The 24371-nt window shown below is 45.7% G+C and overlaps 1 protein-coding gene and 1 long non-coding RNA gene across 3 annotated transcripts in view; one reads left to right on the forward strand and one right to left on the reverse strand.

Moving 5' to 3' along the window:
• DHX32 (DEAH-box helicase 32 (putative)) overlaps positions 1–24371 on the forward strand; it is a 56708-nt gene that overhangs the window by 28181 nt on the left and 4156 nt on the right. For both annotated transcript variants that reach the window (XM_079137292.1, XM_079137293.1), the window contains exons 3-9: positions 1223–1416; positions 6744–7116; positions 11998–12243; positions 13460–13559; positions 13649–13807; positions 22992–23183; positions 23907–24056. In XM_079137292.1, coding sequence (XP_078993418.1) covers positions 1223–1416; positions 6744–7116; positions 11998–12243; positions 13460–13559; positions 13649–13807; positions 22992–23183; positions 23907–24056 — 1414 coding nt within the window. The remainder of the gene's footprint in view (positions 1–1222; positions 1417–6743; positions 7117–11997; positions 12244–13459; positions 13560–13648; positions 13808–22991; positions 23184–23906; positions 24057–24371) is intronic.
• LOC306659641 lies at positions 19641–22859 on the reverse strand. Its single transcript, XR_013763361.1, has 3 exons — positions 22706–22859; positions 21531–22665; positions 19641–20738 (listed from the first exon to the last, which is right to left on the reverse strand). It is a non-coding gene; the product is annotated as an uncharacterized lncRNA (long non-coding RNA).

Consider the following 24371-nt stretch of genomic DNA (forward strand, 5'->3'; position numbering starts at 1 on the left):
TCCAAGGCGAGGAAGCTGAAGCCGAGGAGAGCCATGGTTGATGTGATCGAGTTGGTGGCAAGCCAGGCCTACGCTGGCTTTGGCCCTCAGGTGCTTTGTGATTTCCTGGATCTCACCTTGATTTCAGATTTCCTAAGCACAACATCTTAAACTTGCTTCTTTCATAGAACAAGAACAAAACAGACACTGAGTAAGTGATTACTGGTAATTCAGCCTGTTGACAAGGCTGACACCTATCTTCAGATGGAGGGAGTGCAGTCCTTCTTTTCAAGGCAGATGAGTGCCTGCCACACTCACGAATCTCGAAATGACTAATATTTTCAAATTACAGTCAGGATTAAACTCTAAGAATTCCAGGATGAGGCTAGCAAATAGCAGACCTCAGGTCATCAAAAATTCTGCAACTTTGAGATGCCTTAGATCTATTTAAAAACACTCTTGGAATGATTTTTTAAATACATTTAAGAAGGCATAATTTATGGACAGTATGTTAAGATTGTAGCTTATACATTCAGTTCTTTCTGCTATAACAATTCTTACACAACTTAACTTGATAAAAATCAATTGATTCGTAACTCATTTTAGGTAAAAATATTTTCTAAGCAGCCTTGCTTTCCAAATCTATGTGGGTTGGTTGGTTATCTCCCCAACCCATTGTATTTAGATAATAAATTAGATAACAAATTATCAGAATATTTTCATTTTCATATCAGAGAAATTTTAAGTTGGTTTACTTGGATATTTATTATGATCATTTAAATTTAAATGTAAATGCTTTATTTTGAGTCACTGTTTTTCATTTAGATGCTATTTAATATTTACATTGCTTAAAACATAATAGCAGATGCCAGAAGCTGTATTTTTGATGAGCCTTTCTTATTACCAGAAGAAAATAATAATCTGTAAATATATTAGCCTTTCAGAAATAGCTTAGATTAAGAATATTTTTTTTTTCATTTTTCTCCTTATTTATATTTGTCTTTCTTTGGGAGTCAAACAGTTTCAATTTCCCCACTGACTCTGGAATATTCTTCATTTGGTGACAGTGCATAATTCAGTTTGGTCAGAGTTCCACTCAGGAAGATCCAGTTCAGTCCTTTGGTGATTGGTGAAGAGAAAGCCCTTTATAAGTCGGACCCTGCTGAACAAAGAGCTGTCCCTTGCTGTTGTTGTCTTGTTTGTCATAGCGGGAGCTGACCCTGTGTCATTTTTCCCTGTTAAGGTTCCTCAGTGGTGTGCTGAATATTGCCTTTCCGTTCAGTACCAGCATGGGGGCGTGGTGTGCACTCAGGTCCGTAAGCAGACTGCAGTCCAGCTTGCCCTGAGGGTAGCGGATGAGATGGATGTGAACATCGGGCATGAAGTTGGCTACGTGATCCCTTTTGAAAACTGCTGTACCAGTGAAACAATCCTGAGGTTAGTTTTGGAGGCTTCATCTACTCCCTGACGACTCTTGGCCTGGGTTCTGCAATCCTGGAAGAGCATTATTCTTACTTTCTGTGGGTTGAGCATCTGGGGTAATAACAACTGTGTCTCAGTTTCCAGCCTGACCGCACCAGCTGGGCCCCCACACTGGCATCACAGGAGATTGTGTGCCAAACGTCTTCCAGGCTCCCCATAATCTTCAGGAAAAAGTTGCACCTTGTTAGTTTGGTGCCCAAAGGCCCTCAGGCTCGTGCTTGTAGAACTCTGCCCGCTCACGGGTCCGCATCATTGCCTGTGTGCCAGCGCCCGGGGCCTCTGTGGGTTTAGCCTGCGGTACCCTCTGCATAGAATCCAGGCCTCTGTGGGCATGGCACTTTCTTCCCAGTCACTCAAGACTCAGAGGGAGAGTCACCCACACCAGGAAGGCTTCCTGACCCTCTGCCAATAGGAATTCGAACCCTTACGGGCTCCTGTGCGTCAGCCCCACCTCACCCTTCCATCTGTGCTCTGCCACTCTATTTCTCAGTGTCTTAGGGGATCCCAGGAGCCTTCTCTGAGGCTGCCGTAAGTCGCGGTACCTCTTCTTTGCATGTAGCTTCCATGTGAGACTTCTTTTGAGTAAAGCCTTCTAAGAGCTTGATACTAAGAAGAAAAGAGCAAAGGAAAAGGAAAAAGGAAGTAGGAAAATGAGAAAAGCCCCTGCTCTGGGCCAGTGCTTCTTGAGCAGTTTATACCACAGCCCTCACAGACAGTGACGCATCTGTCAGCACCTCGAGGAAATGATGGATGCTGCTTGCCACCAGAGGTGGCCATCCACAGGCTCCACCTGCCCCGCTGAGCCCGCCCCTCCAGGGACTGAGGAGATGGGTCAATACCGAGATCAGTATGGGCGTATCTGCACATCCGTGACGCACTCTTGTGGCATGCCCGCGTGCTTCAGAAGAACAGGGCAGGACTGCCTTCTGCATACCCATATCCCCAGCCTTCAATGTGCTTGTCCCATGGAGGATGCTAGCAAATTTGCTAGTGGAAGGAAGTGACACTGCTCTGGCCCAGCTCCTGCGACAGGCTCGGGTGCAGCTCCACGTCCAGTCAAAAAGCCCCCGAGACTGGTTTCCTTTGTACTAAGCCGCTTTCCTGCAAATGTCCGTCTTCAGAAATAGAAGACCTCTGTCTTCAGGCTAGGGTCACGCCATAGGGAATCTTCACACCAAAAGCACTTTGACTCTGACTCGAACTTCTTGAGGACACATTACCTTAGTGATGCAGCAGCCCTGATGGCCCAAGTCATCAAGTTAGTCCATGTTTATAAAGTACCTGTTACGTAAAAGGTGCATGAGTGACGAGAAGTGGAAAACTTCTCTGCCTCTTGGAGCTCACAGACTAGGTGCAGAGTTGGGCAGGCACCCTGGGGTAACTGTCATTTTTCAGCTTTTACAGGCTAAACTAGCCTTTTGAATTGTCATGATTTTAATTAAATGATGGCTTTGACTAGGTTCTAAAGTATGTGCTTGTGTTTTTATGTCTTTAATGTCGCTTAGACTTTGGAAATCCTTCAGCAAACTCTTGGACATAGTCATTTTAAAAATGAAGTAAGTTTTTTCTTAATATGAAATCAGGTAGGGGTGTGTGTGTGTGTGTTCATTTATTTAGAAAGCCACAGAGATGAGTAGCTGTGGGAATCCATTCGTGTTTGAGAGTAGGTCCAGACAATCCTTACCACTTAAACTTTCTTTTGTGAGATTGTTCCAGATGGAAAACCCAAGCATTCAATTCTGACAGCCAAGGGAGGTCCACAGTTTACATTAAAGTATTCCTTTCTTAAAGGACAAGAGCTTCAGGTGCAGTGGGACTGCAGTGCAGGGCACTCTGGTGACAGCCTGCTTCAGCCACTGCAGGCTGCTGTGTGGCTATTGCTGGCCCGCTTGTCCTCTCATGTTTTTGTAGTTTCGAATTAACAGCGCTGCTGCTGGGACCTGGGGCTTTCTTTTCTACCATGACCCCCCCCAAAGCAGAATCGGCAGACACACTGCTCACTGTTGCTGTGAATGGGGTTTTGGTCTTGGGTAGGAGGCCAAAATGAATGAAAAGTCCCTAGGGTAAAAGAAAACAATACCTAATTTTCCTTCTGGAGTTCTGTGCTCTGGAGGAGGCAGCAGAATTACAGAGTGACTGTCTCTATCACTTACCACATTGTGACCTGTCCTCCATGCTTCAGTTTCCTCATCCCTACAACCAGACGATTGATACACCTGCTTAGAGGCGTGTTGTGAGGCCTGGGTGAGTCAATACAGGGGACTGAAGCGTAGTGTATGTAGGTGGTAGCTGTTTTGTAATTATCATTAAATTTGTAATTATATTTTATAAGTGGAGCCAGATTCATTTTCCTGGAGAGGTATGCTAGCCATAATTTTGAATAAGCTCAGATTGAATAGCTACTTAAGTCAGAGGATTTAAGGCTGATTGTTGACCAGAGGAGGCAGTGTTCTCTATTTTTTGTAACCCCTTGATATCTAATCCATCAGGTACCTAGTAGGCACTCAGTCAAGCCGTCTTTATATCCTCTTTTTTTTTTTTTTTTTTTTTTTTTTTTTTTGATGCTATGTATTACAATTTAGTTCTTCTTTAAGCTTTTTTCCTGGCCTTTTTTGAAACAGAAGATAAATGAACACTATATACCTAAAAGTCTTCTTGGACACACTACATGTGTCACTTACAGAAGTGACATGGATTTTAAGTACTGACCTTTTCAGTTTTGAAAACAAAGCTCTCAAGTTTTCATTAAGATCAACATATAAAATTTTAGAAAATATCAATACTAAAACTTTTAAATATTTTATTATATTCTTAGCATTTTTAAGTCTTAGGGGTTTTTTTATTTGTTTGCTGCAGTACTGGGGATTGAACCTAGAGATGCTCTATCTAGCTGGAATTATAGGGGCATACCACTGCACCTGGCAGTCTTAGGAATTTAAAATTTGTACTGCATTTCCTGAAACCTTGGCAGTGTGTCTCTATGTTTTTCATGGTTATCAATAACAGCACTTTTTAAAGCATTGTACACATGATACCTTATTAGCATAGAGGTAAAAAGTTTATCTTTGAAATATATCTATGTTGAAAAAAAATAAGATTTGTGTAGTAAGTTTTAGGGTTGAGGCTTTGTGATTCCTTTAGTCTGATATAATCCTCTGGAAGCCAGGCCTCACTTGCTGAGTCTCAGAGTTTTAAATAGGTCACCATCTTCTCTTTTTAAATTACGTCTAGGTGTGTTTATGTAACGCACGTGCCTCCTGTCTGACGGTGAGTTCTGCTTCCTGCAACAGCAGTGCTCAGCTGGGTTTGCTGCAAAAGGAACAGAGATTCAGTTTCTACCATTAAAGAAGTAGCATAGATTAAAAAGATTTGTTTTAAAATGAAACGCTAACAAGATGCCACTGTATCCTACTAACTAACCTCAGCAAAAGGGAACCTGAAAGCCAGGCTTTGCATGCCTGCGTTTCTTCTTCTGCATCTTGCATGAAGTGCGATGCTGAAACAGTCAAGATAATTTCTTTAAGTTTGAGGAAAGGAATGATCGCAGTTTGTTACTGCTTGTTTGGTAAGACACAGGATGAGAATATGTGTGTAAAGGAAGGCAGAGAGCAAATGTGTTGATCTCACAAAGCAACAGTGAAGAGCAGGAAACATCCCCGAGCTGTGGAGGTCAAGGAGGCAAGCTGTAATTTGACAGTGGCATCAGATGTAATGGATGTTCAGGTTGAGATCTTGACTCTGTGCCTGGCTTTGTGACCCAGGTCAAGGTGCTTAGCCTTTCTGAACCTTGGGTTCCTCGTTTCATAAATATAAGATGGTAATAACCTACTTTGAAGTTTTATCCTGAAGGTTAACGGAGAAAATGTCCACATTGGGCTGGCAGCATGCCTGACACGCTAGTTGCTAAAACGGTGTTTCCATTCTTTTCTTTCTTCCTTGAAAGTGGTTAACTGAGGGCTGTCAGGGTCCCCAAGACCACCACCAGATTCGATGATTTGCCAGGAGGATTCAGAATATAGCTTATTCACAACTAATATGTATTCAACCAAGATTTATTTAGTGAAAGGATACAAAGCAAGACCAGCACAGGAAATGGGGTATGGGATGAAGCTCAGAGGAAACCAGGCATGAGCTTCTAGGAGTCCTCTCCCTGTGGGTCACACAGTGAGTCATGACAACATGCAGAGCGGTATCCTCCCGGGAAACTCACTAGACTCAGTGCCCAGAGTTTTGAGTGGAGGCTGGTCACTTAATCTCCCTCTCCTTAGTATATTACAAAATTCAAGGTCCCCAGGAGGACAGTGCAAGTTCAGCATCAGCCATGTTGCTTGTACAGTTCAGGCAAGTGAATCAACTCTACCAGTTCTGGGAAGACAGGGTGAGAGACCTCCCGAAATCTGTTTCCAGATGCCAGTGAGGAGAAGCCTTGCAATCAGTGCCTTCTGAGAATAGCAGACTCAGAGCCACTATGTACAAGGATGAATAATAGTAAATACCTTAAATGGGGAGAAAATGCATAAAATCAGTTTCTTCAAGCAATATAGAGGTAAATATATAAACTGTCAGAAACATTTGAGTGACAGGTTATTTTTTATTATTTTAATACAATCACAAGAACTGCTGGAAAAATCCATTAAAATCATTGATGATCCCTGCTGCCTCCAGGCATTCTGGCCAATTTGCATGCTGTCCTTCTATGAAGATTATCTCTTAGAGACCGTGTTTGTTTATTATTGGAGTGCGAGCTCAAGCTTATTAATGCCAACATATTGGGGACACAGTCTCCCGCCATGCACCACCAGGGGTGGAGGCCTCCCAGAGGGAGCTGGCTGGAGCCTGAGCCAGTGGCCCTTGCTCTGGAAAGTGGACTCTGCTACTTAGAATTCTCCCGCTGATATGGGGGGCAGACAGTGCTTACCTGATGAGGGTGTTTTGTGGTAATACTTTTTTGTTTATAAAGCTGGGGGTCCATGTTAAACACAGCTCTTAATTCTATTCATAATCAGCATGTAGGCAGAAGTCTCTAACCCAGGGTTCTGTGATGGTCCTTATCTCTAAGGATACCTGAATGTATACAAACTGGGTGTAAATTTTGTTTACATCTGTTTTCCTGCGTTGGAGGCCCGTAGATGCTATGACCTCGAAGGTGTCCTGGCCCCAATAAAAGTGTAGTAGGGCCTCTGCTTGAAAGAAAAGGATAGAAGGGAAAGATGCTTGTTGTAGGAAGTTCTCTGCATGGCTTTTCCTCAGAATGTTCTGACTGTAATGTTTCTTGCCTACAGGTACTGTACTGATGACATGCTGCAAAGAGAAATGATGTCCAGTCCCTTCCTGGGCAGCTATGGGGTCGTCATCCTGGATGATGTACATGAAAGCAGCATTGCCACCGATGTGTTACTCGGACTTCTCAAGGACGTCTTGCTAGCGAGACCAGAGCTGAAGCTCATAATTCACTGCGCCCCTCTCCTGGTCAGCAAGCTCAGCTCTTACTATGGCAACGTGCCTCTCTTAGAGGTGAAGAATAAGCACCCTGTGGAAGTCGTGTACCTTAGTGGGGCTCAAAAGGATTCTTTCCAGTCTATTTCACGCCTTATCTTTGAAATTCACCAGTCGGGTGAGAAGGGCGACATTGTAGTCTTTCTGGCCTGTGAGCAAGTAAGTGCGTGCTGCTCTGACCCAGCGTGTGTAATGAGGTATTTACTTAGGATGCTTTTAATGACTAACACAGTTTCCATCTGCCAGGTGACTGTGAAACACCTCATTCTTTGACACTTTCGAAGCCTAGGCAGGGTAAAGAAAGGGGAACAGGGAGGTGTTGCTGAAGTCACATGCTGTTCTGCAAACAGAAAGCAGGGCCGCCAGACGCCTGTGGAAGTGAGCTCCAGGCCAGCTCCCCACAAAGGGCTGGCCATCCCAGGCCTGCTGGTGTCCTCTTTTCTCTGTACTGTAGACACACAGGGACTCTTGATAGCTTCCTGGCGCCCGGGCGCATTTGTGGAGATCAGAAATCTAACCTAAGCTCTTGGGATGGAGTTCAACAGCAACAAAATACCCACAAATGTCCCTATGACAGTGGGGTACAAAGCAGAAACAGTGAATAGTACTCCCCAGAAGGCCAGCTCCCTAGAATGAGCTGCCTTTTCTTGAAGATGAGAGAAAAATTTGACTTGGAGTTCTTGCAAACTTCTCTTCAAAAGAATGCTTGGAAATTTCCAGTAGAACCTCTTCTATTCTGTGACTGCTTTTATACAGGCAAGTTGTCATTTGGGGTTACTTTCATTATTTATTAGGGCTATGTTGACCATGGACAGAATCTAAGAGGCCCCAGGCTCACCAGAATTCCACCTCTTCTCGGAGACTGATTGCCTGGTCTTTTCCTCCTTCAAATCTGTCCACTTATAGAGTGAAAATACTAGTTCTTAGACCATGACCCAAACATGTAGTGGTTCTAGTGATTTAACGGAAACCAGGAAGGAAGCTGCTCACTCTAGGCTCTGCCACCTGCTGGAGAGAGAGCATCCCAGCTGCCTGGGGAGCCTGTGCCTACACGTTCCTGTGCTGCCAGGAGTGGCTCAGAAGAGTCACTGCTTGTCAGAGCAGGAGGAGCCGCGATCCTCCTAGCCTTGGGAATTTGAGATGGTTTTCCTACAACTAATGTTGCCTGTTTCCTTAAAGGAAGTCACTTAGAATCTTAAACGTGTATATGCTACAGTGAATTTATCAAGTTTTTGTACATAGATAACATTCTCTTGAATAGTAATCTACCTATTAGAGTGGTTTATTCTATTGTCATGTCCTAACCTTGTGTGATTTAGGATGTTCAAAAAAGTCCTCAGGAACATAATAAAATGACTAAGGAGGCAGACCATCTGCAAAAACAGAGGTCCCTGTCTGAGTGATCCTAAGGAAGGGAAGAATGGCAACATGAGAAATCTAAGACTTTGGAGAGTTAGAATTGCCAGGTGAACAAGAGAGGACATACGTTTCTGCAAAAGGAAAAAAAAAAGTATAATTAAGACTGATAGGATGAATAGTCATCTTCCATCTTTCAAGTTGACGTAAATAAAAATTTCAAAATGGACTTTTGGAAAATAAAAGCTCAACGGAATTGAGATGGTGGCTTTAGAGTGTTTGATTCTTGTAAGTAATATGAGCTGTTAACTAATGGTGGCAGGGACTGTTGAACTGCTGGACTTCAGAAGTCACACTTTCACTGCAGGTAGTGGAAACCAAGTCCACGGGAAGTCAGACAGGCAGGGTATTTTCTGTCAAGAAGCCCTCCATCTCAGTCTGAAGATCTGGAAAATGATATGCCGTGATAGCTGCAGGGGCATTCTGCAGGCGGGCCTCTGAGAATGGGGGTGCTGCACTGAGATGCTGAGGATGCTGGAGGCACCTCTGGTCCACAGGGGGCAGCTGCTCCCCCAGCAGAGCAGCACCGCAGCTGTGCTGGCTCCCGCAGATCTTCCTGTGAGCCAGCCATACTCCACAGGTGTCGTCTGGTCTTCCGTTCCCTCCACCCGACAGGTGCAGGCAGTTCATGTGGTAATTGGCTTCTCTTTTTACCCCCCTGGTCCCATCACTTAGATTTTCCTCTTTATGGTCTTGGAAAGGTTTGTCTTGCTCGGAGATCCCTGTTCACAGCTGTTGATCGTTATTCCCCTATGCTGTTTGAAGTTTGTTTGATTCCCATATAAAGCTTTAAAACCCACCATAGTGCCTACGTAGCACATGAGAACAAACCCAAGCAGTTAACAGAATAGTGCCGGCTGTGATTTTTTTATTTGAAGGAGTACATTTCAGATTGCCGAAACATTTTGGTTTCATTGAGTCAGTAATGCAGTCATATTAGGTGTGTGACATTTTCTCAAGGTCCTTGCTGAGCATCACACCTGCTGTGAATTAATCCCCATAATTCACCTGCTGCCCAAGATCTTGGCACTTGAGACTTAGAGCCCTGAATGTTCACAGTGTGTTGTTCCTTAGCACTTAGCCAAGTGCTTTTAGCCAAAAACAAAAAGTGAAACAAGTAGAAGTGGTAAGGTAGGTTTGTGGTGGTGTCTAACCAGATTATGGTGCTGCGACAAACTGTCAAAGAAACTGTTGTCAGACTGGCGTTTTCTGGGGAAGGGGTCTGTGTATTTGTGGATCTGCTCATTTTGAGGCCGGACATGTGCTGGATATTGACCTTCAGTAGGTGTTGCCGTTTTGCATAGCTGTGCAGGTAAAGTCCTGTACATACAAATGCTCAGGACACATGGAGTAAGAAGAGTCAAAGAAATGAATGAACAAAGGTATTATGCACCAGGTGCATTTTAAGCATTTTTTAAAATTTCTAAAGATCATGACCTCAAAGCTCTGTATCATCTGTGCTTAAAGAGTCTAAATTTTGTGTGTGTGTGTGTTTTGTTTGTTTTTATTTTTGTAAGGGGCACTTACCCTCTGAGCCACATCCCAGCCTTCTTTATTTTTTATTTTGAGACAGAGCCTTGCTAAATTGCTTAGGCTCCCCAGAGCCTCTGGGATTTCAGGGTGTGCACCATGCCCAGCGAGTCTGGCTTTTATATGGTCTGTATTTGTATCTAATTCTGCTTTTTTCTCCTAAAGGTTTATCCCCCCCTCCCACTTTGGAACAAAATTCAACATCTGAACCCACCCCCACCTAAAAAGATTGAGCAACTAGAAGCAAATAAAAAATTAGTTACCAAAATGATCTTTTCCATAGTATTCTAAAAATAAGAGTAAATACTTCAGGGCACCTGGAAGGGGACCTCCCTCCCCACCCGGGTTAGTTGTGGCGGTGTTAACCTGTGGGTGCCTTTGGGAGGAGGGCTGCCTGCTCTGGGCAGGCCAGCAGCAGCACGGGCCAGGAGCTCAGGGCTTAGTCGCTTTTCTTTTAATTTCTAGGCTGTCCTCACAAAATATGTGAGATAAAATTAAGTGGTCAGAATTATAAAAGTGGAAAAAGAGTTTGTTCTTACTGTTCCAATTGGCAAGTTTTCATTTACTTGTGATCAACACGGTGAGGACACGGTGGTGTCCTCAGCGAGGCTGAGGCAGGAGGATCCTAAGGTCAAGTTAGCAAGGCCCTGTCTCAAAATAAAAAGGGCTAGAGATGTGGCTCTGCGGTTAAGAATCCCGGGTTCAATCCCTGGTACCAAGGGGAAAAAAAGTAGCTCACTCCAATTATTAGAGATCTGTGAAGGTAGACCCTTTTTTCAGGCAGGTCTGTCTTCCTCCAAAACCCTTGAGTTAACTCAGTCCCATTCTACAAACGGAGAAAGACATCATGAGCTGAAGAAACAGAGTGCAGGCCAGTCCTAAACTTTAAGGGCCACAGGAAGCCATCTTTCAATTTTGTGCAGTCTGACAAATTCAGTGAGGCTTCTTCCACTTGGTAGTTTGTTAGACCCTCTAAAAGGTTAAAAATCTGGAAACATAAAGAGAAGTAAAAATTACATTGTGACAATCTTTTTTATATGACCTTCTAAAAACTTAGGTGTGATTTGAGAAATAGAAAAACATTATCTAAAATGCCTTACCTGGGCTGGGGAGATAGCTCAGCTGGTAGAGTGCTTGCCTCACAAGCACAAGGCCCTGAGTTCGATCCCCAGTACCGCAGAATAGAAAAAAATAAAATAAAATGCCTTACCTTTTAAGCATTTTGTGCTGATTATTTGTATATAGTTTTATGGCAAATAGTTTGCTTTTTATTTTTGCTTTTTATTTTTTGTGGTACTGGGGATTGAGCTCAGAAGTGCTGTACTACCAAACTACATCCCCAACCCTTTTTACTTTTTAAAATTTTGAGATGGATTCTTGCTAAATTGCTGAGGTTGACCCAAGCTTGCGATCCTCCTGCCCCAGGCTTCTGAGTTCTGGAGTTTGAGGCGTGTGCCACCATGCCCATCTATAATTCACATTTCCCCCCGCTGTATTTTACATGTATTTCAATATATTTCTAGACACCCGAGTCCCACAAAGATGTCAGTAGTACTGACTATGTGCTCTGTACTTTATTGCATTTCTGCTACTTTAAAGTGCTAATGGGTTAAAATAATTTTTCAAATGATCCAGATGGGGATCCTGATTATGTTTGTATATGTGTCTTTATGTGGCGCTTGTGTATATTCCCCAGTTCTGCTTGTGTTAAAGTGCAGCACTGCATCCTCACTGAAAGGAGATTAAGTTTCGTCTACCTGTCATTGCTCATAGATATGAGCAGCCATGTCAAGCTGGAGAAATAGCCAGAGACAGATGCAAAGGCAAAGAGAATACATCTCACAAGAGGAAACCCATTGTGTACCAAAAGCAATGAAATCATTTATAAATTATATTTAATGTCCCCAAAGAAATTTCCTCCTCCAGTTACATCTTCTTATTTAAAGATATATGTGGGCAACAACACAGGCATTTCTTTCCCTGTCTGCATTATGCAGAATTGCCTACAATTTTATTGAATTCTGACATTTTTTTAAAGTAGCAAAACTGTATTGTGCTTATTTTCATGGATGTTTTTTTCTTTTTAAACACTAGGATATTGGAAAAGCCTATGAGATTGTCTGCCAGGAAGGATCTAACTTAAACCCTGACCTTGGAGAATTGGTGGTGGTTCCTTTATACCCCAGAGAGAAGTGTGCACTGTTCAAGCCAACGGATGAAACCGAGAAGAAACGCCAAGCTTACCCTCGAAGAGTGGTGCTGACCACCAGCTCTGGGGAATCTTTGATCTGGAGCAACACAGTCAGATTTGTTATTGACGTGGGTGTGGAGAGAAGAAGGGTAATTGTCACCAAGGAGGTGAAACAGTGCGCTGATGATCAAGGGCTCCACTTTCATGGGTTCCCTCCATTTTGCTGGCCAGAAAGTGCAAATGAACCACGTGCCTTGCGGGTCTCTAAATTTGGTCACAATGTAAAAAAGAGGGATTGCAGCAAAAGCGCGTCATGTTCACATCTTTCACAAGCATGTTGGTAGTCTGGAAACAAATTAATCTGAAGTACCAGAGGAGCTTTTGAGGAAAGACAGAACTTTAGCACGCGGGTAGCAGTTCCCCTTGGCTGGGTTTTCTTTAGATAAGGTCCTGGCGTACCGAATTATTTGATACCTACACTTACCTTCTCCTGTGTACATCTATTGGATAATTTTTGGTAGCCTTTTTGCCAAAGTGATTAGCATCTTGCCCAGGGAACTTACTAGAAATCAGTTTAAGTGCACCATCTTTAATTTTAGCAAATACTGACTTGTAATGGACTAAAGTTTTTTAGAAAGTATATTGCTTAAATAAGGTTATTTTAGATAAAATATCTTCATCAGTCCCTTTAAAATAAAAAATTATGAAAAGTGAAAATAAGGTATCTCAAACTCCAAAGACATGGGGACTAAAGAAATCCTAGCTTTTGAGAACTGAAAGGAAATGACCAACTATTGATTCATTTACCCTTATTAGGCGTTGAGCAGCTTTTCTCTCTGCAGGAGACCTTGGGCTTCCTAAATATCCTTGTGTTCCTGTGACAAAATAGTCCCAAAGTTACGAAGGTTCCCTTGGAGCCAGTTAGAGTTGATCTTGGCTGAAGTAGTCCGTCTTTCAGAGAACCCGGCCGTTGCCTGCCCTTGAAGTCGTCTGTAAAAGTCGGCGCTCCTGCCGTCCGCGGTTTTCTGTAGCAGGCGGTAGGCAGGATGTGTCAGAGCATCACCACTACGAGTGGCAGCGCTTTGCTCCAGGCAGCACAGGGTGTCCGTTCCCTTCACCAGCGTAGTGCCTGGACAGTCGACAGCACTAGTGTCTCAGCCGATGGCGTTACGGAAGCCATGGAGAGCGGACAGCCTTACAGACAGGTGTGAAGCACTTGCAGTTCCATGGAAGGGAAATAGTACATGTGGACAAAGGACAGGAACCTGTATGAGAGTGTCCCCAAAGCAACATGCCGCAGGGCACCGCAGCCAGCTGCTGCGTGCTGAGTTGCCTGAGGCTAACGCTGCTCTCTTTCCTTTAAAGGTGTACAACCCCAGAATCAGAGCCAACTCGCTCGTCACACAGCCCATCAGCCAAAGCCAAGCAGAGATTCGCAAGCAGATTCTCGGGGCATCTTCTTCAGGTAGCACTGTGGACACAGAAACCAAGTGATGAGAATTCCTAGGTGAAATCCACCCAGGCCCTAAAGTCACTTTCCTTGATTTCTTCCAGGAAAACTTTTCTGTCTGTACACTGAAGAATTTGCCTCCAAAGACATGAGGCCACTGAAACCAGCGGAAATGCAGGAAGCCAGCCTAACCAGCATGGTGCTCTTCATGAAGAGGGTAGACATTGCCGGCTTGGGCCACTGCGACTTCCTGAACAGGCCAGGTAGCAGGGTGGGGCCAACACTTACCTTCGATCTCCTGCCCCTCCTGGCTGTGGGAGCAGGTGGCACCTGCCAGTGCAAGCAGCGCCCATCTGCTTGGGGCGGAAGCATTTTTCCTATTAGAGGCCAAATTCTCCTGACAATAACTTCAAACCCCCAAACCTCTAGGAAGTATCTTTTCTGTCACTAGAAAAGGTCTGCAGAAATAGAACGGGGCAGTGGAGTGTCAGAGTCCCGGGCGAGATGGACACAGGCGACAGGGGCACTCCTGCAGCTCGGAGGTGCTTGGAAGGGATTTCGCAGGCCAGCAGTCCTTCCTGTGAGCCACGATGTCACTGAGGAAAATCCAGGAGCATTCCAGTCCTTCATAGTGAGGTCAGATCTGACCCGAGGAAGGTGATGTTCCTAAACTCTGAGCTGCTCCTCCTGGCCCTCTAATGGATACACAGAACAACCCTGCCCTGGGGCCCCCTGGCTTTCTCCCTTGAGGCCATGCTTTGTTGGGACCTTTGCTACCCCACAGCTGACTCTGCAGCACAGAGCCACCAGATGCTGAGCAAAACACCCAGGAAACCGGGAGCAGGCCATACCCAGGGCAGAGTGGCTCAGTGTGCTCACAAGAATGCTCAGTGTGGTTTCTTGAGCATTCCCAGGTGGTTTGTCCTGCCTGCTGGTACAGCAGTGGGGTTACTTCATTTTAAAAGTCAACAACCAGCTGGCGATTTGCAGGCAGCAATGCTGTGCTTATTCCTGTCCACTTCAATACCCGTCTGTCCCTTCAGGAATAACAACAGTGACATTTATAACGACTGGTGGTTTAGTATCACAGCGATGCTGTGGAGTGAGTGCTATTATTGCTCCATTTTACAGTTGAGGGACTGAGTCACAAAGAAAGGAGGTGACCCCTGCCATAGAAGAAAGTGAACTTCAAACCCCAGCAGTGGTTAGAGCCCTCCACCCCACCCCCCCACCACCACCATGTCTCCTTAAAGCCCTGTTGGCGTATTCTCAGAGAACCTTCTGGTAGTCGGGTCTTCTTTTCCTTTGAAAGTTCCCTGACGGCTCTTTCTTCCTTCACTCTCCATGTCAGCAGGCACTTCGCCTCAGGTTCTCCTCTCCCCCAGTCACCAGGAGCCCGGAAACGCAGCCGGGAGCACTGGCACACGTGGTGCTGGCTTCCACCCGCCTGCGCCTGCTCCTGGCTGCAGGCCCCCATGCCCTTGGAGCTGCCGCTTTGCCCCCGACCTGCAGCTTAGGCTCAGTAAGGCTGATGGGCATGGGCTTCTCCAGGAAAGGCTCCGGGCTTAGTGTGGCGACCTTTCAGCTGACATTTAGTTTTCACTTGGGCTCCACATTAAAGGAACTTCATTTTTTCCACACTTGAAGCTCGTGGTTGTAATTTGCAGTGTGTTTACCAAAGATGTAAGTGACGGCTTACTGGTCTGGATGCTCTGGTGTTCTTGTCAGTTGTTACATTGCACAAGGGAGAGAAAAGTCGGCCAGAGGCCTTGGAAGCAGAGGGTCCTTGGGTGGGAACTGTACAGCTTCTACTTGTTTGCAGTGCCTCTCTCCCATCATTTACCCAGTGGCACCAATAGGATTTAGGGGCACTCGAGAAAATGTCAATTATTTTAGAGTTGATTTTTCTCAAAAAAATGCTTTACAATACTGGTGGAATTTGGAATAAGGAATTTTTTTTTTTTTTTCATACAAGAGAATTTCATTCTAAGTGAAAGGAAAGTGGAAGGTAGGCGAGAGCAGGGCAAAAGGCTCAAGCAGAAAGTACTCTGCAGAAAGAATGGGCCATCTCTGGGCAGAGAACAACAGAGGGATGCTGTTCTGTGGTTGTCTCGGGAATAATCATTTTCTAGTAAGAAGAGGGTGACCTGAGGATGCTAACCTTGAAGATAAAAGGTAGGAAGACAGATGGAGTAGAGACAGTTCACCAGCAGAGGAAGAGCAGTGCTGAAGTCCCCAGGGGCCTGGGAAACAGCTGCAGCGTGCCAGGCCAGCGGCAGGAGTGATCCTGCCCATCAACGTGCCCAGTTCCCCCCAGGCCTCCCCGGGAATTTCCTATTGAATTCTCCTAATAAACACCTTGAAAAATGGTTACTGTGTTCCAAGAGGCCACTGCTCTGGGTGACAATCTTTTTTTGAAAATTTGAGATTTTCAAATTTACTTTTAGAGACTCTGGAATCTTTGATTTTCAAAAAAGATCATTACCTAAAGGAGCAGTAGCCTCCTAGAACCAGACAAGCTCCTGTCTCTTCTAAATAGCTTCCTTCCTGCGGCCATTTCCCCTATCCCACTATCTGTCCCTTGTGAAAGTGTTGTGGGCAGTGGTCCTACAAGGAATATGGTGTTCCTCCCCCACCCCCACACATACACTTGCTGCCTTTGTGCTAAGTCTGTGGGAGTAGGCAGTGTCCCTGGAAGCCAGGAGTAAATTGGAGGGGCGTTGTCCTTGGGCAGAAAACTGGCTTCCCCAGAGCTTAGGAGATCAAGATCACAGGGAAAGTTCTGGAATGAGGAGGAAGAGACTGGAAACGCAGAGGCTTGCAGGAAAGAGAAGCCTGGAGGGAATGCATGGAAGGACAACCTTGACATTTAGACAGCAAAGTGTGCTGTGTCCCCTCTGCTCCTGGGGGAAGTCAGCACATCACCTGGCTAACAGCCAGGACTCCTGTTCCTACCTGCGAGTCTCAGAGCATATGTTAGCCAGCTTTTCTTGGCTCCTGGTTTCCTGCCCTAAAAAAGAGTTCATTAGGCCCAACCCCTTCTTAGCTTGCTGAAGCGATGGACGTATTTGTCTGAAAGGGGTGGCTCTGAAGAAAGAAACAGTTACGGAAAGTGATACGAAATTGTAAAATGCATGTGGCAAACTCCAATCCAACTGATATTTCTTACATAGACATTTTTAGAGAGAGAGAACTGGCCGTGAGTTAGGGAGCTGGGTAGGGACATGGTGGAGGGGTCAGACGACCCTGATAGGCTAGATGATAAGAGCAGTGGTCTGTGCTTTTGAACAGCAATGTCACCCTCTGGGCTTTTTCTCCTGGCCCTGAGGAAGGAGTCTGGGCAGGAGTCGGGGGCCTCCTCCACCTCATTCTGTCTCACTGGTGACAGAGCTTCTGGCGCTTGGCTCTTGTAATCGATGGATCTGCTGCCACCAGGGTCACCAGGAATCTCCTCTGGAGAAACACGTTTCATTCTTGTAAATGGCTCTTCTAGCCCCACTGCTCATCTCTAGGCCCCGGAATCACCACCTGTTGATGTCCCAGACATCTTCCTGCTCAGGGCAGGGGACGTCTGTGGACTGTCACCAAGGGAAAGGAAAAGGCAGGCTGGCAATGTCATTCCTAGAAGCACAGCCGCGGTGGTGCCAGGGGACCCCTGTGAGCTCTCTGAGGCCCCCCTGCGCTGCTTTCTCCCTGAGGCTTAAGCCAATAACGGGACAAAAGGGACATGGTGACCATTTATTTTTGTCCCCTGGCAATACACACACAACTATTTTCTGCTGTGCTTGGGAAAAATATAACTGGATTAGTCTGACTCATCATTTTGGAAGCGAAATAAATAAATAAAAGATGCTTGCAGCTGCTGCATTTAATTCAACATATAATTGAAATACGCAAACACAGCAAACTTGTTACCCTTTTTGGGATTCATGAACCATGTGAAAATGAATTTGGCATAACTAGGCTACAGGCTATTAATTGAATTCCCTTGATATGGACCTCCTTTTAAAAACCAGGGTTTTTTCCTCCCTGGCTGCATGAGAATTGACCTCCATCATGAATGACAGCCACCATGCATCTGGGTTAGGAGGCTCCGGACCGACTGACCACCTCAGTAGAAACAGCTCAAGACTGCTGCTGCCCCTGGTAAGCAAGGACACCTGGACAGGAATTTGCAGAGAAAAGGGGCCAAAAGGTACCAGGCTATACCAGATGTCATCTTTGTAATCAGACTCAGAATTGTTGGTGGTGGCTTGACAACTGGCTTTGGAACCTGTGATTCCTTGGATTGTGAAAAGAAAAATGAACCCAACACAAACTGCCAGGCATGTAAGACAAGACCAGGCCTCCTGAAAACGGGAAAGCATGGACAGACAGGCTGGGGCTGCAGAGGCCCGTGCTGGTGCAGGTGGAGAGGCAGGGAAGGCTGCAAAGGCTTTGTCTGTGGGAAGGTGCAGATTTTCAACAAGAGGAGTCATCAATCAGTTAACCATGACCTTCTGGAATCACATTTGTCATACTAAAAGACATTTGTGAGTATGCCAGAGAAACGGATCTGCACGTTTGTAAATCTTTGGAAACTTGGGAATTTGCATTGAAACTTCAAGTGGTTTTAAAATTGTAAAATCTACTTAGAGGAGAAAGGGAGAACACAGGCTCCTCTGCGGCCCTCGCCCATAGCCCTTTTGCAGCTCCTGCCTGCAGGCACGACACGCTGCACGTCACCACTCACAGCCGAGTTAAGCAGATCCTCCACCATGGACAGAGGCCACATCTGGGGGTTTGTTTTGTTTTGTTTTCTGGTAGCAGGGATTGAACTCAGGGGCACTGGATCACTGAGCCACACCCCCAGCCCTATTTTGTATTTTATTTTGAGACGGGATCTCACTGAGTTGCTTAGCACCTTGCTGTTGCTGAGGCTGGCTTTGAACTCACAATCCTCCTGCTTCAGCCTCCTGAGCCACCAGATTAGGTGTGGCCACCGTGCCTGACTTCACACCTGGATTTTTAAGTTAAACACTATTATCTGTTTAAAGGCCAAACAGAACTTACTGCCATACGCAGAAGGGTTGTGTGTGTGAAAGAGGCAAATGTGCAAACATAGCTTCTGAAAGCCAGTATTTAGGAGCATCCTGGAAGCAGTCAGCTGAGTAATGTTACAAAAAGTAAAAACACAATCTGGCACAGATTTTAAAAGGCAGAGTGGACATACTTTTAATATGAGGAGAATCAAAATAATCAGTTCACAGAGTTGTTAATTAACATATGTGGGCCCCTTACAAAGTGACTGGCATATACTGACTCCCCCCTGAGCTCTGAAGTGCAAGGCCAATAGGCCCTGGGCTGCAGAGGGCCATTTCCATGGGTGTGAGAAACAGACAATGAGCACAGGTATTAGGTGAAGCCTCACATCAAGTCCTCGCTTCACAAGCAAGAAAACGGCTGGCGGCCGTGTGGCTTTGGCAGGTCACTTGTCTTTTCCTCAGCTATGAAATGAGTGAAGCGCCTGCCCTCCCGCATCACAGGGCCGCTGAGAGGCACGGAGGAGAGGTCAGCACCGCGCGCCACCAGGTGCGGGGAGTGCACTGGCAGTGCCGTGCCCAGCACCATAACAGGGGTGGAGCCACTCGGAGGTTTTGAAGTGGCGGCCCTCAGAGTGCCCTGTCCTTGAGGAGCACTGAGGGGCTGTGCCCTGTGGAAGTCTGCTAGCTTCCCCAAGAACACTAGCAAAGGCAGCCATGCATGGGCCCAACTCGGCCTCTTTCTTGCCTCTGGTCCTTCTTGAGGGCTGGGTGGCGACGTGGCTTGCAGAGAGAGAACGTTCTGGGAGCTGCCCATGTCTGTCTGTTGTCTGCTCATGTTTCCTTCCTTGCATGGGCAGAAGCAGAGCTGGCACCCGAGAGTTCTCAGGGCACAGCTAAGCTTGGCCTAACTGGACTCTGCCATTTGGGCCAGGGCTGGACACAAAAGAATCCTGGCTCTCAGTGCCGGCCATATAGGTCATCTAGTAGAGTGCCTGACTCTCATGCTGGAGGCCCAGGTTCGAGTCCCCAGCCCTCTGTTCTTGTGCAAACACCAAACAAACAAGCGAAGAATCCTGGCTCTGAGAGTCAGGGAGATGAAAATGCTTCTCTCCAGTTTACTACCGAAGGTCACTCTACCTCTACAGCCCTTTCCATCCCCAACGACAGATGGAGCCTTAATCTTCTGCCCTTGCTAGTAAAAGGGGGGCTAAGAAGGATGGTCGAAGGAGAAGGACCAGCTGTGGCTTTGGGGACTGCTCATCAAGCGACGCCCTGCCCTGTTCTGTGCCTGGAAATACTTGTCCACTCTAGGCACAAGAAGGCATTGTGCCCCACCAAGCATACTCCCAGGAATAACAGCAGACTAAAGCATTACATTCATAAAGTTATTGACAAATTTGCATAACATCATCTACCTTGAGAGGAAATGAATGTGTCGGAGTCATTTTGGCAAGTGAGGCAGAAAGAAGGAGAAGAGATTGTCATAGCAAAGGTGACCTAGCTGGAGGAATCCCGCTGAGCACCTGAGGGCACAGATGCCCCTGCAAAGGGAAGAGGCCAGACTAGGATCCCTCCCATTTCACGCTTCAAATTTTGGCATGCATTTCAAGAACACAGGAAATGTGCCGTGTGAGGCTGTCACAGTGCAGCCCTGGACTCCTCACGTGTCCTGTGGTTTTGCTCCAAGATAGCCCTGCCTCGGCCCCACTGCTGCTGGTGGGCTTCAGCCTTGTTGCAAATTAACCAGCCTTTCTGCTGATGCCATGGGAGAAAAATTCATCTTGGCATTTGGGATTCCACGGAGAAAGGACACACAGAACAGTGAAGAGCTGCTGTAATGATCGATAGCCCTTCAAGTTCCTGTGAGTGATGGCAGCAGGAAGGTGTCTGACCTTGCAATGAGCTTTTCCACAGGTAGCTGGCTGCTGTTGCCAAGAAAGCTTAATGAATAGGATACTTTGTTCAATGCTGCCTTCAGAATACCAGTCTACTCTTGCCCGGAGATGAAGAAGAGGAGGCATACCACATATTTTTGTTTTTGTTAGCATCATTATTTACCGTGGACCACTGTCATAAAGAAACTTCTAAATCCTTCTGCTTTTTAGCTCACATAGTTTTACAGGCCACATGGGCAGATGTCTTAAAATGAAGAATGTAATATTGGCAAATCCTGTTCAGCTATCTATTGGGGTTCCTTCTCGTCTGCATTAACTCACTCTTTCTGAAATGATAAAATCCCATGAGCAGCCTCTCTGTCATTAGGAACGGGAGCAGAATCATGAAGTCATTTCTGTTTCTAACTTTGCATGTAGCCAACTCTACTGCAGGGAACAAAAATGAATAGTGGGTGCCATCTGGGAACAGAGCTTGGTTGTCAAGGCAGAATCCTACAGGAACAATTGCCAAAGATCCCGTAACTTAAGAGTGTAGCCATTTTGCTCATCTATAGAAACTGGTCTCATGATTGTCCGTACTCCCAGCCCCTGCTCTGTTCAACCTAAGGTGCTAATTCCTGCGCCTGACTTGCACCTCAGTGTGTCCGCTTTTCCCGCTCATGTCTCCCATGACTTCCTGTGGGACTCCTCAACTGTTTTTCTAAGTAGCTCATCTGTTTCCTTCCCAGGGTTGCAGCCTCTCAAGGTGTCATCTTTGCCAATCTGGTTAGTCCAAGGGCCCCCAAAATTGTGAAGTAGGACACCAGTGTTCCATGTCAGCACCCAGGCAGGAGAGGAGTCCAAATCCACGATGTAATGTACCTGAGAAGCCATGATTTCTGCTCAGTTTTAAATCCCGATGGGAAAAATTGGAAGTAATAGGAATATTCAGCACCTTTCCTCCCAGGTGGGGTTAAAGCTATGCTCAGTCTTCCAGCAGGTGAGGGGTTCAGTGCATTTTCCTGGGGTGGCTTCGTGCTGCCCTCTGCCCTGCCCTTGCTTTCACAGCACTGATCTCTTGCACTCACTGGGATATCAGAGGTTAAAATCATCTGTTGGTGGGCTCTGCTCTTCTCCAGCAGGGCCAGAGGTGTGGTGACCTGCAGCACAGCCTCAGTTTTATTCCTCACACCACACTAGTGGCTTCCCAAAGCTTTGCTACTCGTCTGACAGTCACGGGGTCTGCTCAGATCAGAGCTCGGACTGGGCTTTTGAGTGGCCTGAAATTTTGATAAATAGCATAATGCTCAAAGTTTGGAAAGCAAATAAGTTTTTACTATTTGTTACTTTGCACTCCCAAATGCAGACAGGCTAAATTGCTTCTCAGGTCCCCAGTCTTCATCTCCACCACCTTGCACATACTGGGATTGAGCCAAATGAAAGCAATCCAGCAGCTCTCATAAATCCTTCAGTTTCTGGAACAACACAGCAGGTTTATACTCTGTGATTTGCTTCCTTGTGTGGCCTTTGCTGCTATACTAGGTACCAAACAGGTGAAAAAAACACATGTATTTATTTTAATATAATGATTCTGCAAGAACAAAGAGAATAAATAGATTGCTTTGAAATAATGGATTTTTTTTTTTTTTTTGGTGGCGATCAAGCATATATAATAACACCATACCATTTGCGGTGTTATATAAATCTAAAATAGAAAGGGATAAAGTTGAGTTTTCGGTCTTTATTTGCACTGGCAAATAACTTTGAACATCCTGTCTACTATTTCTATCATCTGAGTTCTGTGTCTGTTTTCTGTTTTTATGCAGTGTGTTTTTCTGCATCATATTTTTTTCATTTGGATGCAAGGCATTGTATATGTACCTTGGCACTGAATATTTTTGTATTGTTACAGATATTCATGAGCTTTGCCCTGGGTTGCAACGTGATCCTTTCGGGATTTGCTTGGTAGATTTGTCTGGTAGCACAGAGCAGTGCTCATGTGGATCGTAACTCAGTGCCTGCAAATCAGATTTTCCCGTCTGGCTCATGAGAGCAGGGCCCAGTTTCAGTGCTGTGTGGGCACCAGGCACCATTCCTTCTAGTCTTCTCCTGTGGCTCCTCCTCTGGCCGGGGGCAGTGCCTTGTATGTCTGTGGACCTGTACTCTGCAGCCTGGTCAGGGAAGACTCTCAACCCAGTCCTATCTCTGTAGAGCTCTCAGGTACTCTTATCTGTGGGCCATGGCCACCTTGGTCTCCCTGGACCCTGTGTGCTGCTTCACAATGCACTGAGCCTGGCATGATCCACTAGGACTTCCCTCCCTACAAACTCTGCCAAGGTATTACCTGGATTACCATAACGCTCACCTTGTTAATTTCCACTCAGGAATTGTTTGCCTGATGTTCAGCGTCCTGCTACCTGTTGTTTCACATCTTATCCATTGTTTGCTTTTTTTATGCAGGAGAGAAAATCCAGTACTGTTATACTGTTACGCCATCTTGGCTGTATGAGACTGGTTTCTATTTATTTATTTTTTCTTTCCTTTTCTAGCACCAGAAAGTTTGATGCAGGCACTGGAAGACTTAGATTATCTGGCAGCACTGGATAATGATGGGAATCTTTCTGAATTTGGAATCATCATGTCGGAGTTTCCTCTGGATCCACAGCTCTCGAAGTCTATTTTGGCATCCTGTGAATTTGACTGTGTAGATGAAATGCTAACCATTGCTGCCATGGTAACAGGTATTCCTTAATGACTATTCTTTGGTACTGTGAATCTGTACCAGGTATAGATTTAAATCACCCATTTGAAATTATAATTCAAAGAGTACACAGCACAGAGATCCATTCATTTAAACTTTTGACATACGAGTGAAGTATTTAATGTCATGTACAACTAAGGAGGATAAAATTTTAAATTATAAAAAGGGAAAATTGTTAAAAATTATCTTAATATGAAAACTCTAAATCAAAATCCAGTGGATTTCCCAATCAGCCACGTGAAAACATACCGAGTTTGCTTTTGCTCAAGGGTTCTGTGCAGATCAAGAAAGTGTCACTAAGTGTCATTCCCCAGGTAACTGTGCATGGCTTTCATCTGCCAGCACCGTTCCTCCTGGCTCTAGGTGTGTGTGTTCCTTGGCTGGCAGCACAGACCAGCCCCTGGGCTGCATCAGACCACAGTCCTAAATGCTAACCCTGTCCCGTGACGGGGCCTCCCAGCTTCCCTGGAATACAAGCAGGGTGTCAAAACTATTATGCAGCCCTTAGCAAAGAGGAGAAAGAATTATAGGATGACTGGCTCTAAATTTCTTTGACTTATAAGTAAATAAGGTAACATATTTATTAAGAGAACCAAGATAGATGAAGCAGCACAAGCAATAATAACCCTGACCAGGCTCTGCATGCTATGCCAAGATGGAATGTCCTCATTACTGCTGACCGTGTGACCTTTGTGTTTTAAAGCTCCTAACTGCTTTTCACATCTGCCTCATGGAGCTGAGGAGGCTGCCATGACCTGTTGGGAGACATTTCTGCATCCTGAAGGAGATCACTTCACCCTCATCAACATCTACAAGGCCTACCAAGACACAACTCTGAACTCCACCAGTGAGCGTAAGTGGGTGATGGTGGCTCTCGGCTCTTTCCTCCTGATTACATCTTCTTTTCCCACAGAAGGCCGAGCTCTGAAGCGCTGTTGTTTGTCCACCACCGTTCTCCTCTAGCCCCACTGACCACTGGGGGGAGTGCTGCTTGAGGCCCTAAACATACCGTGGTTTCCTGCTGAGCAGTGGACTCTCATCCTTGCTCCCACAGAGCGGGTGGGCCACCACGCATGCCTGCCTGTTTCTAGAGCTCTGGTACTCTGCTCAGCCAGTCTTCAGACTAAGCTTGCTTGGGGCACAGGGGGACAGAGACTTGGGACAACAT

Source organism: Sciurus vulgaris (assembly GCF_902686455.1).
Source record: "Sciurus vulgaris genome assembly, chromosome: 4".
Lineage (NCBI taxonomy): Eukaryota > Metazoa > Chordata > Mammalia > Rodentia > Sciuridae > Sciurus > Sciurus vulgaris.